Genomic DNA, 18,190 nt, shown 5'->3' on the forward strand with positions numbered 1-18,190 from the left:
GGTTGAACTGCCACTGCTTAGGTCCCTGGCTTCTACCTTCTAAATCAAGACTGCTTGGAGCTGGGCCTGGAGGTCTGCGTCTTTCAAGCACTGCAAGTGATTTTGATCAGCTGTGGTCAGAAGCCTCGGAATGGCCTGAGCTGGAGAAGGCCGAATCTGCTCTCCTCCAGGGTGATGGGACCTTTGCATGATGGCCTGTGATCCCTGGGGTAGGAAGGCAGACCTTGGCTCCCTATTGTCCTGGATGCCAGCTCAGCTTGTGTGTCAGGACACTCACCTGAGTGGAAGGTTCTTGGAAGGGCAGGAAGGGCATTACCATTTGATTAGGAGGTGGCCTGAGGGAAGCTGATTGGATTTATGTGGAGACTTTGCTCTCATGTCCAACTGATTTCTCTTCCTAACCCTGGGCTTTCTAGTCTTTCAGAATCCAACAGGCTGCATGAAGACCTGCCCCCTGATTGACTTGGAGGTGGACAATGGACCTGCGCAGGCGGGGACTGTGGCGCCATCTTTGCTTCATCAAGACCTGGCAGCCTTGGGTGAGGGCAGGTCCTTGTGGGGAGCAGGCATAGGATGGGTGCCAGTAGGGAAGCAAGCTGGTTCCCTTCGCGGAGCACATGCCTGCTGCTGAGGGGGTCGAGATGGTTGTGAATAGGAAGAATGAGCTGGTTCCCTCTGGGGGCACGTACCTGCTGCTGAGGGAGTGAGTAGGGGAGTGAGTTGGTCCCCTCAGGAAGCACGTGTCTGCTACTGAGCGAGTCAGGATGAGTGTGAGTAGGGGAGTGAGCTGGACCCTCGGGGAACACGTGTCTGCTGCTGAAGGAGTCAGGATGGTTGTGAGGAGAGTGAGCTGGTCCCCTCAGGAAGCACATACCTGCTGCTGAGGGAATCAAGGTGGTTGTGAGTAGGGGAGTGAGCTGGTTCCCTCAGGGAGCACATACCTGCTGCCGAGGGAATCAGGTGTTCTGGGCAGTTGAGCGGGTCCCCCTTGCATATCAGTCACAGATTGGCCATGGATGAGTCGCATGACCTTCAGTAAGTTGCTTATTTGTCTAGACTTTCTGGATGTCCTAGAAAGGGTGGGTGTGGCATTAATCACCATCTTGAAGCAGGTGGAGTTAATGTTATGCATCTCACTCCACTCCTTTCTTACAGGAATCAGTGATGCTCCTGTTACAGGCACGGTGAGGATGCTCTTCCCAGGGCCCAGAGGGAGAAGGGGAGGGTCTCAGACCTGCCCTTGTGAGGCAGCACTGCCTGGCGAGTGGAGAGGTGCTCCTACACTGTCCCGGTGGAATCATGGCCTTGGAGGTCCAAAGCCTCTTCCTCACCCATACTATCTGGCTGGTACCCCAGGGGAGACAGGTTACACCAGACTCCTGCTTCCTGGAGGTCTGCCCAGGAGCTGAGTGTGATCTTGCCCTTTCTTTCCCCTCTTGCCCCAAGAGATGTCACCAGCCTGGGCCACAGCAGCTTTGGTGGGTTCAGGAGAGCTGTGCCTTGGTTTTACTGTGGCTGATGGTCACTCATACCCTGGTCTTACTTTAGCCATTCCTGATTTGACAGGTTGCTGGTCAGAATTGCTGTGAGGAAAAGAGGAATCCCTCCTCCAGCACACTGCCAGGCGGTGGCATTCAGAACCCTTCTGCAGACAGGAATTTGTTGGACCTCCTCTCACCACAGCCAGCTCCAGGCCCTCTGTGAGTCTTCTGGGCAAGGGGAGTGGGAGAGTGTGGCTCCTGAGTGCAGTTCCTTCTCATGGGACAAGGGCCAAAGAATGGTGCTCTAAGACAGCCTCTCGCCCTGGAGAAACATCTTTCTTTTTTTTTTGAGACAGGTCTCGCTCTATTGCCCAGGCTAGAGTGCAGTGGCACAATCTGGGCTCATTACAACCTTTACCTCCTGAGTTCAAGCGATTCTCCTGCCTCAGCCTCCCGAGTAACTGGGATTACAGGCACATGCCACCATGCCCAGCTAATTTTTTTTTAAGTTTTAGTAGAGATGGGATTTCACCATGTTGGCCAGGCTGATCTCAAACTCCTGACCTCAGGTGATCCGTCTGCCTGGCCGAGAATCATCTTTCTATTGAAAGTTTAGGCCAGGTGCAGTGGCTCATGCCTTGTATGAGTTCGTTTTCACACTGCTGATAAAGACATACCCGAGACTGTGTAATTTAAAAACAAAAAGAGGTTTAATGGACTCATAGTTTCACGTGGCTGAGGAGGCCTCCCAATCATGGCGGAAGGCAAAAGGCATGTTTTCTTTCTTTTTTTTTTTTTTTGAGACAGAGTCTTGCTCTGTCACCCTAGGTGGAGTGCAGTGGTGCAATCTCAGCTCACTGCCACCTCTGCCTCCTGAGTTCAAGCAATTCTCTTGCCTCAGCCTCCTGAGTAGCTGGGATTAAGGCGTATGCCACCACACCTGGTTAATTTTTTGTGTTTTTTTAGTAAAGATGGGGTTTCACCATGTTAGCCAGGATGGTCTTGATCTCCTGACCTCATAATCTGCCTGCCTCTGCCTCCCAAAGTGCTGGGATTACAGGCGTGAGCCACTGCACTCAGCCAAAAGGCATGTCTTATGTGGCAGCAGACAAGAGAGAATGAGAGCCAAATGAAAAAGGGTTTCCCCTTATAAAACCGTCAGATCTCATGAGACTCACTACCATGAGAACAGTGTGGGGAAACTGCACCCATGATTCAGTTCTCTCCTACAGGGTTCCTGCCACGACATGTGGGAATTGTGGGTGCTATAATTCAAGATGAGATTTAGGTGGGGACACAGCCAAACCATATCATACCTGTAATCCCAGCTCTTTGGGAGGCCAAGGCAGGTGGATCGCTTGAGCCCTGGAGTTCAAGACTAGCCTGGGATATATGGCAAAACCCCATCTCTACAAAAAACACAAAAATTAGCCAGGCGTAGTAGCTCATGCCTGTAGTCCCAGCTTCTCAGGAGGCTGAGGTGGGAGGATGACTTGAGCCCGGAAAGTCGAGGCTGCAGTGAGCCATTACCATGCCACTGCATTCCAGCCTGGACAGCAGAGTGAGACCCTGTCTCAACAAAAGTTTAATATGCTGCTTCCCTTTTCTCATTTTACTTCCTTTCCTAAGTCGTTGGAAAATACCTGCTTTGGCCAAGACATCTGAAAGGGGGTTTATTTAAGGACTAGGAATAATAGAACATGAGGTTTTTGCTATTTGTTTTTGTTTTCCCTTCTAATAACCATGTAATTGAAGTTAAGTAAAATTTGATCCATAGAGAAATATACAACAAAGTGCAAAGTACCACTCCCTAAAAACAAGGTTGAATGTTCCTTCTTTGCTTTTTTTCTGTACAAGTAGTGGTGCGTTCTTGTGGCTTGTTACACAAACAGGATTTTTTTTTTTTTTTTTTTTTTTTTGAGACGGAGTCTTGCTCTGTCGCCCAGGCTGGAGTGCAGTGGCCGGATCTCAGCTCACTGCAAGCTCCACCTCCCGGGTTCCAGCCATTCTCCTGCCTCAGCCTCCTGAGTAGCTGGGACTACAGGCGCCCGCCACCACGCCTGGCTAATTTTTTGTATTTTTTAGTAGAGACGGGGTTTCACCGTGTTAGCCAGAATGGTCTCGATCTCCTGACCTCGTGATCCGCCCATCTCGGCCTCCCAAAGTGCTGGGATTATAGGCTTTAGCCCCCGCGCCCGGCCACAAACAGGATTTTAATTTACAAACTGCACTCCAGCATGACCTTTTCATATCATTATCTGTGATGCATTTCATATCAGTTTCTATAAATATGCCTCAGTCTTCTTAATAGCTACATTATAATTCATTGCATGGATGTATTTGATCATTTCCCTTTTATGCACATTTACATAATTTCCAGTTTGGAGATGCTTAGGGGAGTGCCTTATAGTACAGATCCCTGAAGGGAGAGGTTCTCTAAGGTGTGAACGTAACAACATTTTCATAGATCCTGTCCCTTTGTCTCTGGAAAAGTGCAGCTTACCTTCACCCAAACAGCCTGAAAGTGCCTATGTTCCTCATAGAAACTGCCTGGCTCTGGCAGAAGTGGGATGTCCTGGGAGTTCATTCCCATTTGCCGCCCAGAGGTCATTTCTTGCAGTCTTCTTTTTTTCAGCCACTTGGGCAGGGTGGGTTATTTCTTCTTGCGGGACTTTAGTTTTCTAAAATGTTTTCAGTTTGTGTCCCAAATGGACAAAATCATGGAGTGGATAGTAGCTGGTGTAATTTGTGTATCATCTGCCTGGCTTACGTCCCTCTGTGATCACACCTGGAAAACAACCTGCCTGAGCTACTTACTGTCAGGGACTGCCTGACAGGTACAGCATGAACAGCCCTCATAACAAAGGCTCTAGGTTATTGGGTTCTTATTATGTGTGGACATTTTAAGTGCTTTTCTTTCTTTCTTTTTCTTTTTTTCCTGAGACAGAGTCTCGCTCTGTTGCCCAGGCTGGAGTGCAGTGGTATGATCTCAGCTCACCACAAGCACGCGCCACCACCACCTGGCTAATTTTTAATTTTTTTTTTTTTTAATTTTTGTACTTTTAGTAGAAACTGGGTTTCACCATGTCGGCCAGGCTGGTCTTGAACTCCTGACCTCAAATGACCCACCTGCCTCAGCCTCCCAGAGTGCTGGGATTACAGGCATGAGCCACCGCGCCCAGCCTCTAAGTGCTTTTCACACATTGTCTCGTTTGAATCTTGTAACAGCCCTACAAGGTAAATTACTTTTGTTTTTTCCACTTAACAGATGAGGAAGCTGAGGTATGAGTTTGATTACTTGACAAAAGTCATGTAACATCTGGTATATTAGCTCACACCTGTAATCCCAGTACTTTGGGAGGCCGAGGTGGGCGAATCACCTGAGATCAAGATTCAAGACCAGCACGGCCAATGTGGTGAAACCCTGTCTCTAATAAAAATACAAAAATTAGCCGGGCGTGGTGGCAGGTGCCTTGTAATCCCAGTTACTCAGGAGGCTGAGGCAGGAGAATCGCTTGAGCCTGGGAGGCAGAGGTTGCCGTGAGCCGAGGCAGTTCCACTACACTCCAGCCTGGGCAACAGAGCAAGACACTGTATCATCAAAAAAAAAAAGAAAAAAAAAAAAAGGCATATAACATCTAACTCTGTGTGTGTGTGTGTGTGATTTTTTTCCCTTGTTCTGTAATAAGCCTAACCCAAATTCCAGGAAATCGCTACAATTGTTGCTAGTCTTTGATATTTTTTATTTCTTTGTAGGAATTATGTTTTGCAGAAAAGTGTCCCCAAGGAAGTGCCCCCAGGTACTAAGTCCTCTCCAGGTTGGTCCTGGGAGGCTGGCCCGTTGGCTCCTTCCCCATCTTCACAGAATACACCTCTGGCTCAAGTGTTTGTCCCTTTGGAGTCTGTTAAGCCCAGTAAGTACAATTTTACTCCCCACCTTTTTTTTTTCTTGGGAATCTATTAGACTCCCAGCTTTTTCCACTCCAGTTTGGTAGAGGTAGCCCTTAAATTTGGTTGATGAATGGGAGAGATTTTGCATGAGGGCAAAAAGTAAGAGGTTGTGGCCAGGTATGGTGACTCATGCCTGTAATCCCAGCACTTTGGGAGGCTGAGGTGGGAGGATCACTTGAGGCCAGGAGTTTGAGACCCGCCTGGGCAAGATAGCCTTGTCTCTATTTGGTGGGGGGAAGAAAAAAATGGGGAGGCTAAGGCAGGTGGTCACTTGAGGCCAGGAGTTTGAGACCAGCCTGGCCAACATAATGAAGCCCTGTCTCTACAGAAAATACAAACATTAGCTGGGCGTGGTGGTGCATGCCTGTAGTCCTACTTGGGAGGCTGAGGCAGGAGAATTGCTTGAACCCAGGAGGTGGAGGTTGCAGTGAGCCAAGATCATGCCACCACACTCTAGCCTGAGTGACAAAGTGAGACTCCGTCTCCCAAAAAAAAAAAAAGTTTGCTTCTTTGTCTTTTAGCTAATTTTCTTAACCTTCCTTAGTATTGACACTGTCAAGGATATGGGCAAGCCTTTAGGCACATAATGTTCATTGATTTGGGATTCAAGAAGGGAATGTTTAATGTGGCCTGAAATGACTGGCAAGAGGTAGAATTCAAATGAGTGGAAGAATTTGTCTAGTGATAATCCTTCTCTAGGGATCCTCATTAAAGCAGAAAAGTGGATATTACCTATGTTACAAAGGGAAGGAAATGGAAGGCTCAGCTAATCAAGGTGCCTACGGTCTCTGCACTAGTATGCACAGCAGGACACAACTCAGGTCATCTGTTCCAGGGCCTGGGCTCTTTAGCACAGAGCCCTCCTATGGCTCTTTGTGATGAGGTTAGATTGCAGAGAGCCCTGAAAGCCAGGCAGACAAATTTGTAAATAAACAGAGTTGGTAAACAGTGGGAGCTCTTTGCACATTTCTTTATTGATTTTTGATTTAAGAAATAATACATGTTCAGTGTTAATTTTCTGAATTCAATAATTGTACTACAGCCCATACTCTTGCCACCATACCCCACTGATGTTTTCAGTCTCTTAAATCTTTGGTAGTTTCATTGTTAAACTGTGTTTTAATTTTTTTTTTTGAGATGGAGTCTCACTCTGTCGCCCAGGCTGGAGTGCAGTGGCACGACCTCAGCTCACTGGAAGCTCTGCCTCCTGGGTTCACGCCATTCTCCTGCCTTAGCCTCCTGAGTAGCTGGGACTACAGGCGCCTGCCACCATGCCCAGCTAATTTTTTTGTATTTTTAGTAGAGATGGGGTTTCACCGTGTTAGCCAGGATGGTCTCGATCTCCTGACCTCACGATCCGCCCACCTCGGCCTCCCAAAGTGCTGGGATTACAGGTGTGAGCCACCATGCCCGGCTGTTTTAATTTTTTTTAATTTTTTTTTGTATTTTTAGAGATGGGGCCTCGCTCCATTGCCTAGGCAGGAGTGCAGTGGCATATTCATAGCTCACTGCAGCCTCAAATTCCTCTTGGGCTCAAGCAATCCTCCTGCCTCAGACTCCCAGGTAGCTAGCATGACAGGCATGCACCACCATACCCAGCAAATTTTTATTGTCTTTTTGGGGATGGGAGGCAGATCTCACTATATTGCCCAGGCTGGTCTTGAACTCCTGACCTCAAGCAATTTTCTCATCTCAGCCACCTGAGTAGCTGTGATTACAGGCATGAGACACCATACCCAGATCTAAGCTATATTTTAGTAATGTATATTTTGATATTAAAGCGTTTTCCCAGCTGATTAAGCAGTCTGAGTGCCATTCATTGAGCCAGCCCTGATTTTTGAAGGATATGTTATGTTACAGTCTCATTTAGATCTGTTCTGCATATTCTGTTTTATGCCACTTTACTTGAATTGTAATTTTATCTGAGTATTTGCTATAGCCCTGCCCCCCTTATTAAATTTATTGGTTAGTCTTACATAGTTTTTCCCCCTCAAATAAACATTAGAGTCACTCCTGAGCTAAATTAAAAGTATCTTTAGAATTTCCATTGGAATGCTATTAAACTTATTAATTTGAGGTGATTTGGTATCTACGGTTTTGTACAATTAAATATAAGGTGGTGTGTGTGTGTGTGTGTGAGCATGTGCGTGTGTTTGTAGTCACACAAAAGAGACTAGAAGGAAATAAGTGCTTATTTCTGGGTAGAATTAAGAGTGCATTGGCTGGGCGCGGTGGCTCATGCCTGTAATCCCAGCACTTTGGGAGGCCGAGGTGGGCGGATTACCTGAGGTTGGGAGTTTGAAGCCTGACCTCCCCCAGCCTGACCAACATGGAGAAACCCTATCTCTACTAAAAACACAAAAACTAGCTGGGCATGGTGGCGCATTCCTAGCTACTCTGGAGGCTGAAGTAGGAGAATCATTTGAACCCGGGAGGCGGAGGTTGTGGTGAGCCAAGATCATGCCGTTGCACTCCAGCCTGGGCAACAAAAGTGAAAGTCCATCTCATAAAAAAGAGCATTTATTTTATTTTTTTATGATTGTGTGTGTGTATGTGGTTTTTTTGTTTGTTTTTTCGTTTGTGAGACAGTCTCGCTCTGTCACCCAGGCTAGAGTGCAGTGGTGCAATCTCGGCTCACTGCAACCTCCGCCTCCCGAGTTCAAGTGATTTTCGTGCCTCAGCCTCTCAGATGGCTGGAATTACAGGCGTGCACCACCATGCCCAGCTAATTTTTGTATTTTTAGTAGAGATGGGGTTTTGCCATGTTGTCCAGGCTGGTCACGAACTCTTAGCCTCAAGTGATCCACCCTCCTCGGCCTCCCAAAGTGCTGGGATTACAGGCATGAGCCCCCACGCCTGGCTAATAATTTTCTGTTTTCTATAGTGTTCATGCATGATTTTAATCATGATCATATCTTCCTCAAAAATGTGATTTTTTTTTTTTTTTTTTTTTTTTTTGATGGAGTCTCGCTCTGTCGCCCAGGCTGGAGTGCAGTGGCCGGATCTCAGCTCACTGCAAGCTCTGCCTCCTGGATTTATGCCATTATCCTGCCTCAGCCTCCCAAGTAGCTGGGACTACAGGTGCCCGCTGCCTCGCCCAGCTACTGTTTTTGCATTTTTTAGTAGAGATGGGGTTTCACCGTGTTAGCCAGGATGGTCTCGATCTCCTGACCTCGTGATCCACCTGTCTCGGCCTCCCAGAGTGCTGGGATTACAGGCTTGAGCCACCACGCCCGGCCAAAAAATGTGATTTTTTAATAACTGGTGCTGTGTCTGATGGTTGAATGGTGGGGAGAGGTCAGTTTGGAGGGTCATAGGAGTCCAACTGGAGTCATGGGGACTTGGATTATTGTAGTGCAGAGAAATTCAGTCCTGGACATGTTCTGCATGGAGAAGCAGTAGCATCTGGGGATAACATGTATATCTCTTTCCAGCCTGGCTGTCTGGGGGGTTTTGTAGTGGTGTTAACCCTTCTGCTTGTGCCCTCTCTACCAGGCAGCCTGCCACCTCTCATCGTGTATGACCGGAACGGATTCAGAATTCTGCTCCACTTCTCCCAGACGGGAGCCCCTGGGCACCCAGAGGTACAGGTGCTGCTCTTGACCATGATGAGCACGGCTCCCCAGCCTGTCTGGGATATCATGTTTCAAGTGGCTGTGCCAAAGGTGAGTCATCTGTTGTGTATTTCTCAGTAATGGCTGTCGTTTTTGAGTGCCAAGTTCTTTGCTGGGACTTATCTGTCGAGTGTCAAGGAAAGAATCTTCACTCAAACTAACTGAAGATAAAGTGGCAATGTAATGGCTTACCTGACTGGGGATTCCTGAATATCTGGCGTCAGATATGAGTGGATCCAGATAGGTTCTTAAACGATGCCTCTAGAGTCTGTCTGTATCTCTTGACTCTGCTTTTCTTTGTCTCCATTCTGACAGTTTCTCCACAAAGCAGGAAAGTGGCTACCCACAGCTCCAGGGTTGCATGGTCCTTAACCCTCTTTATCTCAGAAACTCTCACCAGGCATGAAGCATGTATACTGATTACCCAGGAAAGGGCTCTGATTGGCCTTGTTGGTGTTACTTCCATACCTTGGACCAGGAACTTGTGTCCTGGGATATGAGGCACTTGGCCAATGTGAGATAACATATCCAGCCCTTTTCAAAGGAAGTAGGGCCCTACTGCTTAACAGGCACCCCACAGTCACAGGGGAAGGGGCCCGTCCTGAAAGGAAAAGATTCAAGACAGACAAAAATATGACATGCAGTCTCTACTTCTCATGGTAGTCCTGTAGGGAATGTTCTGCTACTACCTGTTGTATAAGTTAACCCAAGGCTCAGAAATTAAATATTTTACTCAAGGTCACAGAGCTAGTGAGAAGCAGTTAGAATTCAACCTAAAATGTGCCCTGGCTGTTGATGCTGCTTCTCAGATGCCAGTTATTGACCACACAACTCCAGATCCATTCTGTATGTGGAAGGAAAGGCCTCTTAGATCCTTTTAACAATTAGTGGGAGTCTGTCTGCTTGGGCTCCCATAGGTGCCTCGGGGTACCATGTCTAAGAGGGCCATTTCCTCTTGGAGGGGTGTTGGGGAGGTCCAGCTCCCCCTCACCTGATCTTCATCCTGGAAGCTGTGGTTAGGAATGAGTTACATGTTGGTTTTCTTCCCCCATAGTCAATGAGAGTGAAGCTGCAGCCAGCATCCAGCTCCAAGCTTCCTGCATTCAGTCCTTTGATGCCTCCAGCTGTGATATCTCAGATGCTGCTGCTTGACAATCCACACAAAGTATGTTCTAGTGTCTGTGGTAGCAGGGAGATGGGGGCCCCTGAACTGTAAGAGGAGGTAACTTTGTGGGTAGAGAGAGGCACATTGAGGCCTTGCTCTAAAGTCTCTGGTTTGCCGGGCGCAGTGGTTCACCCAAGTAACCCTAGCACTTTGGGAGGCTGAGGCAGGTGGACACCCTGAGGTCAGGAGTTTGAAACCAGCCTGGCCAACATGGTGAAACCCCATCTCTACTAAAAATACAGAAATTAGCTGGGTGTGATGGCACGCGCCTTTAGTCCTAGCTACTCAGGAGGCTGAGCCAGGAGAGTCGCTTGAACCCAGGAGGTGGACGTTGCAGTGAGCCAAGATCGTGCTACTGCACTCCTGGGCAACAGAGCAAGACTCCATCTCAAAAAAAAAAAATAATAAAGTTGGCCGGGTGCAGTGGCTCATGCCTGTAATCCCAGCACTTTGGGAGGCTGAGGCAGATGGATCATGAGGGTCAAGAGATCGAGACCATCCTGGCCAACATGGTGAAAGCCCATCTCTACTGAAAATACAAAAATTAGCTGGGCATGGTGTCGCCTGCCTGTAGTCTCAGCTACTCGGGAGGCTGAGGCAGGAGAATTGCTTGAACCCAGGAGGCAGAGGTTGCAGTGAGCTGAGATCACGCCATTGTACTCCAGCCTGGCGACAGAGTGAGACTCCATCAGATAGATAGATAGATTAGATAGATTAGATAGATAGATAGATAGATAGATAAGATAGATAGATTAGATAGATAGATAGATAGATAGATAGATAGATAGATAGATAGATAGATAGATAGATGAATGAATGTAGTGAGCGAGATAACGCCATTTAGCCTCCAGCCTGGCGACAGAGTGAGACTCCATCAGATAGATAGATAGATAGATAGATAGATAGATAGATAGATAGATAGATAGATAGATGAATAGGAGAGAGAGAGAGAAAAGAACAGAAAAGGAGAGAGAGAAAAAAAAAGAAAAAGGAAAGAGAAAGAAGAAAGAAAGTCAGTCTCTGGTTTGGTTGGGTGGTAGGGGTATATGTGGAATATCCCTCACTGGAGTCTGTCTTTGGGGCTCATTGAAGGAAGATCAGATGGATTGTCATAGCTGGGGACCAAGGGAGGGACACATGAACTCTCCCTAATCCTCTGGAATCCTCTGAAAGGGCAAGGCCTGTCTTCCTAAGCTGGTCTCTGAATTGCAGCCCATCTCAGGATTTCAGGACTGCAGAAGTATCGAAGGGTTCCCAGGATATGTGCCTATTTCCCCTTGTTTGTAGTCCCAAAGAGAGTATCCTAGGTATTTTGTGTCAGAATTGTTTGAAGCACTCACTTGACTTAACATGGTCACCCTGTTCCTGGGTTGCTCTCCACTGATTTAACATCTTCTGTCTCTTCTATCCCAGGAACCTATCCGCTTACGGTACAAGCTGACATTCAACCAAGGTGGACAGCCTTTCAGCGAAGTAGGAGAAGTGAAAGACTTTCCAGACCCGGCTGTCTTGGGTGCAGCCTAACTTTTCACAAGACGGACCCTTCATTTCAAGCTTAGGCTGGCGTTACTTTTGCTGTCAAGTCGGGACTAATGGTGTTTCAGTGCAGAGTGCCAAGAGTCCTATCCTGACGTCAGGCTCTGGGTGTCAACCTCTGACTTATTCTGCAGATGCTGTGTGTGTGTGTGTGTGTCTGTGTCTGTGTGTCTGTGTGTTTGGGGAGAGGGTGGTAGCGCAGGGCTTGGGATATCGGCAGTGTGGGAAATGTGATGCATTTCTCATCATCATCATCTCTGCTACAGTCATGTTTCTGCATGTCAGCGAGCGACACTGTCCGTGCCCCAGGTTGGAGGTTTTATCAGCCAAAGTGTTTTTTTCATGTATTGTTTGTTCCATTCATCCACTCTGTGCCTTGTCAGCCTTTGAAAGTCTTGGTTGCTCCCAGGCTGCTGTTCTCAGGGACCTTAAAAGGGACCTGGTTAGTCTTGGGGCAGAGAGTATCTTCTTGGGCACTCTCTTCCAAGAAAGACCTTGTCTCCATTTTCATTAGACAATGCTTCTTGTGTGTGTTCTGGAAGATCTTCTAAATGGAATGCTTGTTGCACTGTTCCCAGGCGAGTGGCTGCCATGAGACCTGAGGACCACACTTGGGGGACCAATCATGTCCTTCACCACTGTGCCTTAGAATCGCCCCTGGACAGGCCTCCTGGGCAGAGGGGAAAGCAGCTCCCAGGCCTTATTCAGGCCTCAGGTCCATGGGTTGGGCAGCCAGTCTGGGCCCTTCTCAGGATCCTCATCTCCATCCTCATCCTCTTCCTTCACGGCATTTACTCGGAGCTCTTTGTGACACACCATGTCAGTCATGGTGAATCGGCCAACAGCCAGCCCTTGCCAGCTGACGTCACAGTCTAAGATGGGGAACTGTGGTACAGATAGACATGAAGAGAGCTTAGCAGTGAATGAGGTGGTGACTAAATATACAGTCATTAAATAAATACCATGTAGCAAATGTAACTTTGTGGAGTGTTGAGTAAGTGGAAAATGGAAAGCCAGTTGCATTTAGAGATGATAGGCCTAAAGGGAACTGTCTTCTGTCGAGAAGTAAAGGAAACTTCCTGAAGGATGTAGAAACTTAACTGCCTCAGTGAAGAGAACCTGAAGATCTGAGGCAAGCTGGACAGGAGAGGTGGATATTTGTTGAAGGAAAAATTCAAGTTTATAATCACTTCCCACTTAGTGAGCACCTACTGTGTGCTAGGAACTTGAATGTGTATTTTTGACAAGTCCTGCTTGGCCTGATGGGTGAGAGAAGGAACCTGAGCCTGGCTGAGATGGCCAGGTGGAGGGCTTTGAAGTCCAAGCAGCTGAACTGGCTGGGTGGGTTTCTACCTCCGAAACTGCAAGGCTTGTTTGGAGCTCTTAATCACAATATCTGATATTTTTAAAGTCTGATCTTTTGGCTTCTACATGTAGTGGAAATCTGCCAACACTAATTGGTGGAGGTGGGAACTGTAAAAGATGAAGTATGCTAATTTTAAGCAAATGTAAAAACTCATAAAACAGATAAACAGTGAGGTGATTTCATTTGCCGTAATTCACATAAGACAAATTTTAATCTAAAAGTACTTGCTTGTGTTCTGTGTGCCTTTTTTTTTTTTTTTTTCCTGTTTTTTGAGGCCACTCTGTCACCCAGGCTGGAGAACAGTGGTACGATCTCAGCTCACTGCAATCTCTGCCTACCAGGTTTAAGCGATTCTCGTGCCTCAGCCTCCCAAGTAGCTGGGACTACAGGCGTGAGCCACCACGCCCAGCTAATTTTTGTATTTTTAGTAGAGATGGGGTTTCACCACGTTGGCCAGGCTGTTCTCAAACTCCTGACCTCAGGTGATGCGCCCACCTCAGCCTCCCAGAGTGCTGGGATTACAGGCGTGAGCCACCACACCCGGCCTCTGTGTAGTTTTTATATGCTCTGTTGCTGTTGCATAGGCTTGAAGAGATACCCATCATAATGACAGCATCTCCCTCTGAAGGGTTTTGGTCAAAATGGGTGAATGAGACTTACACATAAAGACAGACTTTCTCCCCTATTGTTCAGAGGTGAACTCACACGTGTGTACCTGAACATTCTTGCTTTTGAGGAGACAGACTCCCAGTGGTACTTACTATGCTTAGGTGTTGGACAGGATAGGTGTGGGAGGAGAGAAGGCAGGCTGCTGTCCTGAAAGTGGCTGTGGTTTATGTTATCACTCCCTTCTAATCAGCAAGTCCAGTGGCCACTCACAGCCCAGCTCCTACCTCTTCATTCACTCAACAAGTAGTGGCTCACACCTATAATCCCAGCATTTTGGGAGGCTGAGTGGGATGACCACTTCAGCCCAGGATTTCAAGTCCAGCCTGGGCTACATAGTGACACCTCGTCTCTGTTTTTTAAAAAACTAGTTGACCAGCTACCCTGAGCCAGGGCACCACCCTGAAGGAGCTTCTCTTCCTCTGGGGAGAAGCAAATTCATGATGTGTGTGCTGGAGATCTGGCACTCATGGCCAGTGCTTTCCAGTATCCTGAACTCTTCAGGGGTCCTGTTGACCCCTATTTCGTGACCTACCTCCGTGACTGCTCTTTTTCCTCTGTCTTGTAAGTGTGGTGGTTTTTCAGAGTCCAATCCTCAGGACTTTCCTATCCACACAGAGGCCTGGTAGTCAGGCGACTCTAAACCATTAGATGGATTGTAGACCTCTCTCAAGCTGCCACCTCCTTGCCGTCCCCAGATCATATTTCAGTCTGTCAGTGGATATCTGTATCTGGAAGTTCCACTGTTGGCTTCTATCTCAGTTACTTAGAATGGAACACAGAGTCCTGCCCCTTTCCACCTACATGCCGTTACTTGAAAGCACCTGAGACTTATTGGGTCCCTGATTCCTGCTTCATCTGTATCTGCGGAGTAGTTGTATGTCAAGTGGCCTGTTTTCTAAACAATCCCACATCATGTCCTCCCTGCACTTACATTGCCACTGCTCTGGTTTGGGCTTTTTTGGCGGAGGGGGATGGGGGAGACAATGCCTCTGTCCCAATTCTGAGTACCAGCTCTGGTTCTTGCCACTACCAGAGTTCTCTAGCAAATCTGAGCATCTGACCGGGTGAAAAATTCTGAATGGCTTCCTGATGCCTAACTTTATGGGATCAAATTCAAGTTGCACGCTGACACTCAGTGCCCTTCTGGTATCATCTGCCAAGACCAGGGCCTGCTTCACCTCAGCCGCAATAAAAGTCCTTTCAAGCCCTGATAATGCCATGTTTTGTCATAACCTTTTGCCTACATATGCTGCAGTTAATTACTCTCCCTGTTATCTTCCACGACCTGGGCAAAATGTTTCCTTATCTGTGAGCCGCTCTGAACACAAATAGGTCATGAAAATAGTGTTGAAAACAGAATGACAACCAAAAGAAAAGCGAATATTACCTAGTACAAATAGTGTAAATTAAGACAGCAAATGTTAAAGGTAGAAAGCAAAGGCAATATTCTAGAATACAAATAGTGCTTGCCTACTACAATATTAATCCCAAATCCTTTAAATATACCCATTATAGAAGATGCTTACCCAGCGTCAAGAGTGTGAAAGTGGGTTGGTTTGTTTTCTTGAGACAGAGCTTTGCTCTATTGCCCAGGCTGGAGTGCAGTGACACGATTGTACTCAATGTAGCGTTGAATTCCTGTGCTCAGGCGATCCTCCGCCTTCAGCCTCTGGAGTAGCTGGGACTACAGGTACATGCTACCACGCCCAGCTAATGTTTCAGTTTTTGGTAAAGACTGGATCTCTTGTGTTACCCAGGCTGGTCTCCTGGGCTCAAGCGTTCCTCCTGCCTTGACCTCCCAAAGTGCTGGGATTACAGGCATGAGTCACCATGTCCTGACCCCCAGTTTGTTTTAAAGCCAAGTGATGCACCAAGATGTTTGTGTGCACATGTCACAGTGGTAATCTTTGGGTCATGGAATTATAAAATTTCTTTCAATTTTATCTGAGCTTTCTAAAATCTAAGCTGAAAATAAAACCTTATTTTTTATGCTCAGTGTTGGCTTTTTTAAAGACAAAGACATTGACATGATTCAAAATTACGAAAGGTGAAAATTCTTCCCACCCAGTTACCACCCTCCTCTGTCTTTTCAGAGGGATTCTAGGCATGTTCAAGAAAATAGTATACTGTTCTGTGTTTTGTTCTTTTCATGTAACACTATAGATAGCTTGGAGATAATGCCATTATCAGTATGAATTACTTAGAAACGTAACCCCACTCTCTTCCCTGAGCTCATATGGTACAAATCAAGCATTATGTGTTGAAAGTGCTGCATGTTAAAACTCGGTAGCAATTCCCTCATAGTTTCTTGTATCCTCTCCCTCCCACTGGCAGCATTCCCAGGCGCCCAAGCAGACTGGACTTTTCCCGGGCAACCCTCTCTTGTCTCGATTCTGGCAGCCCTGTGCGCTAGAGTGAACCAAGTATGGGCTGGGGAGCCAGGTTCAATTTCTAGTTCTTTGCCACTTGGGTCTCTGGGTCTCAGTTTTTATATCTGTAAATGGTAAAAATGTTAGAAGTCTACTTCACACATTTTGGTGAGAATTTAATGAGGTGTACAAAATAGCAGATACAATAGATAGTCTATAAATTTAGGTGCTATTTCTCAAATCACCTTCACATCTGAGATTTTTTTAACCATTGTAACAGTGGTGACTTCCATTTCATCACTGTTCATTTCACGGCCTCTCCTCATAAAACCACAGAAATTGTGCTAAGAATACTGATAACTTACGAATATTTTTATAGGCAGCAGAAAAGGTTGATAATAAAATCTGACCATACCAGCTGGGTGTGGTGGCTCACGCCTGTAATCCTAGCAGTTTGGGAGGTCAAGGCGAAGGATCACGAGGTTAGGAGTTCGAGACCAGCCTGGCCAACATGGTGAAACCCCGTCTACTAAAAGTACAAAAATCAGCTGGAAATTGCTTGAACCCAGAAGGTGGACTTGCAGTGAGCCGAGATCATGCCACTGCACTCCAGCCTGGGCAACAGAGCAAGACTCCATCTCAAAAAACAAACAAAAAAAAATCTGACCATACCCTTTGTTAAGATCAGGATCAGCTGCAATAAGCAAACCCAAAGTAACAGTCAAAATGTTTATTTTTCTCTGTATTCGTTCATTAGAACTGCTATGACAATGTACCGCAAGCTGGGTGGTTTAAGTCAACAGATGTGTTGTCTGAGTTCTGCAGGGTGGGAGTCTAATATTGGGGCCATGGTTCTCCCTCTTGGTGGTTGCTGGCTTCCACCATCTTTGACTTCCTTAGCCTGCAGCTGCGTAACTCCAGCCTTTGCCTTCATTGTCACATGGTGTTCTTCTTGTGCCTTCTTTACATGACCAGTTTTTCTTAAGAGACATGCTGGAGTGCAGTGGCGTGGTCATAGCTCACTGCAGCCTCAAGCTCCTGGGCTCTAGGGATCCTCCCAGTTTGGCCTCCCAAGTAGCTAAGACTACAGATAGATGCATGCTGCCACACCTGACGAAGTTTTAAATTTTTGTAGAGATAAGGGCCTCACCATGTTGCCCAGGCTAGTCTTGGACTCCTGGCCTCTCAAAGTGCTGGGATTACAGGCATGAGCCACCATGCCTAGCCTGACCGTACTACATCTCTAATCATATATAATTAGTACTGCATATCTTTTTGGATTAAGTAAAATCAATTGCCCTAGCATTCAAGTTTCTCTACAGCATAGCCTCATCTCAGCTTCAGTTTCCTCTTTTGGAAATAGAAATACTACCTGCCTTAACTCAAAAGGCTGTGAGGAAACCACGTGGTGGCCTGAGCCTGTAATCCCAGCACTTTGGGAAGCTGAGATGGGAGGATCGCTTGAGCCCAGGAGTTTGAGACCACCCTGGGCAACACAGTGAAGCCCCTGTCTCTACAGAAAATTACCTGGGAATGGTGGCATGTGCCTGTAGTCCCAGCTACTCCGGAGGCTGAGGTGGGATGTTGGCTTGAGCCCAGGAGGCAGAGGTTGCAGAGGAGGCAGTGGTGAGACAAGATGACATCACTGCAATCCAGCCTGGGTGGCAGAGATAGACCCTGTCTCCAAAAAGGCGGAAACTGTCATACTGGATTGAAAACCACCACCACCACCAAATGCCAACTCTATGCTGTCTGCAAAAGTTACACTTAGGTTCACAAATCAGTTAGAAGTAAAGGATAAAAAATTAGCCATGCAAGTAGTAATCATAAGAAAGCTGGAGTGGCTATGTTAATATCACACACAAAATAGCTTTTTTTTTTTTTTTTTTTTTGAGACAAAGTCTTGCTCTGTCTTCCAGGCTGCAGTGCAGTGGTGTGTTCTCACCTCACTGCAACCTCCACCGCCTGGATTCAAGCAATTCTCCTGCCTCAGCCTCCCAAGTAGCTGGGATTACAGGCGCCCACCACCATGCCTGGCT

General features: G+C 47.0%; 1 protein-coding gene across 4 annotated transcripts in view; it reads left to right on the forward strand.

Annotated features, from left to right (window-relative positions):
- GGA2 (golgi associated, gamma adaptin ear containing, ARF binding protein 2) overlaps window positions 1-14,993 on the forward strand; it is a 59,564-nt gene extending 44,571 nt beyond the window's left edge. For all 4 annotated transcript variants that reach the window (XM_021931824.2, XM_003916673.4, XM_009196155.4 and 1 more), the window contains 7 exons: window positions 417-539; window positions 1,156-1,184; window positions 1,567-1,700; window positions 5,238-5,395; window positions 8,928-9,097; window positions 10,101-10,211; window positions 11,625-14,993. In XM_021931824.2, coding sequence (XP_021787516.1) covers window positions 417-539; window positions 1,156-1,184; window positions 1,567-1,700; window positions 5,238-5,395; window positions 8,928-9,097; window positions 10,101-10,211; window positions 11,625-11,735 — 836 coding nt within the window. In that variant the 3' untranslated portion in view covers window positions 11,736-14,993. The remainder of the gene's footprint in view (window positions 1-416; window positions 540-1,155; window positions 1,185-1,566; window positions 1,701-5,237; window positions 5,396-8,927; window positions 9,098-10,100; window positions 10,212-11,624) is intronic.
- Window positions 14,994-18,190: the final 3,197 nt, after the last annotated feature.

The sequence above is a fragment of the Papio anubis genome, chromosome 18 (assembly GCF_008728515.1).
Source record: "Papio anubis isolate 15944 chromosome 18, Panubis1.0, whole genome shotgun sequence".
Classification (NCBI taxonomy): domain Eukaryota; kingdom Metazoa; phylum Chordata; class Mammalia; order Primates; family Cercopithecidae; genus Papio; species Papio anubis.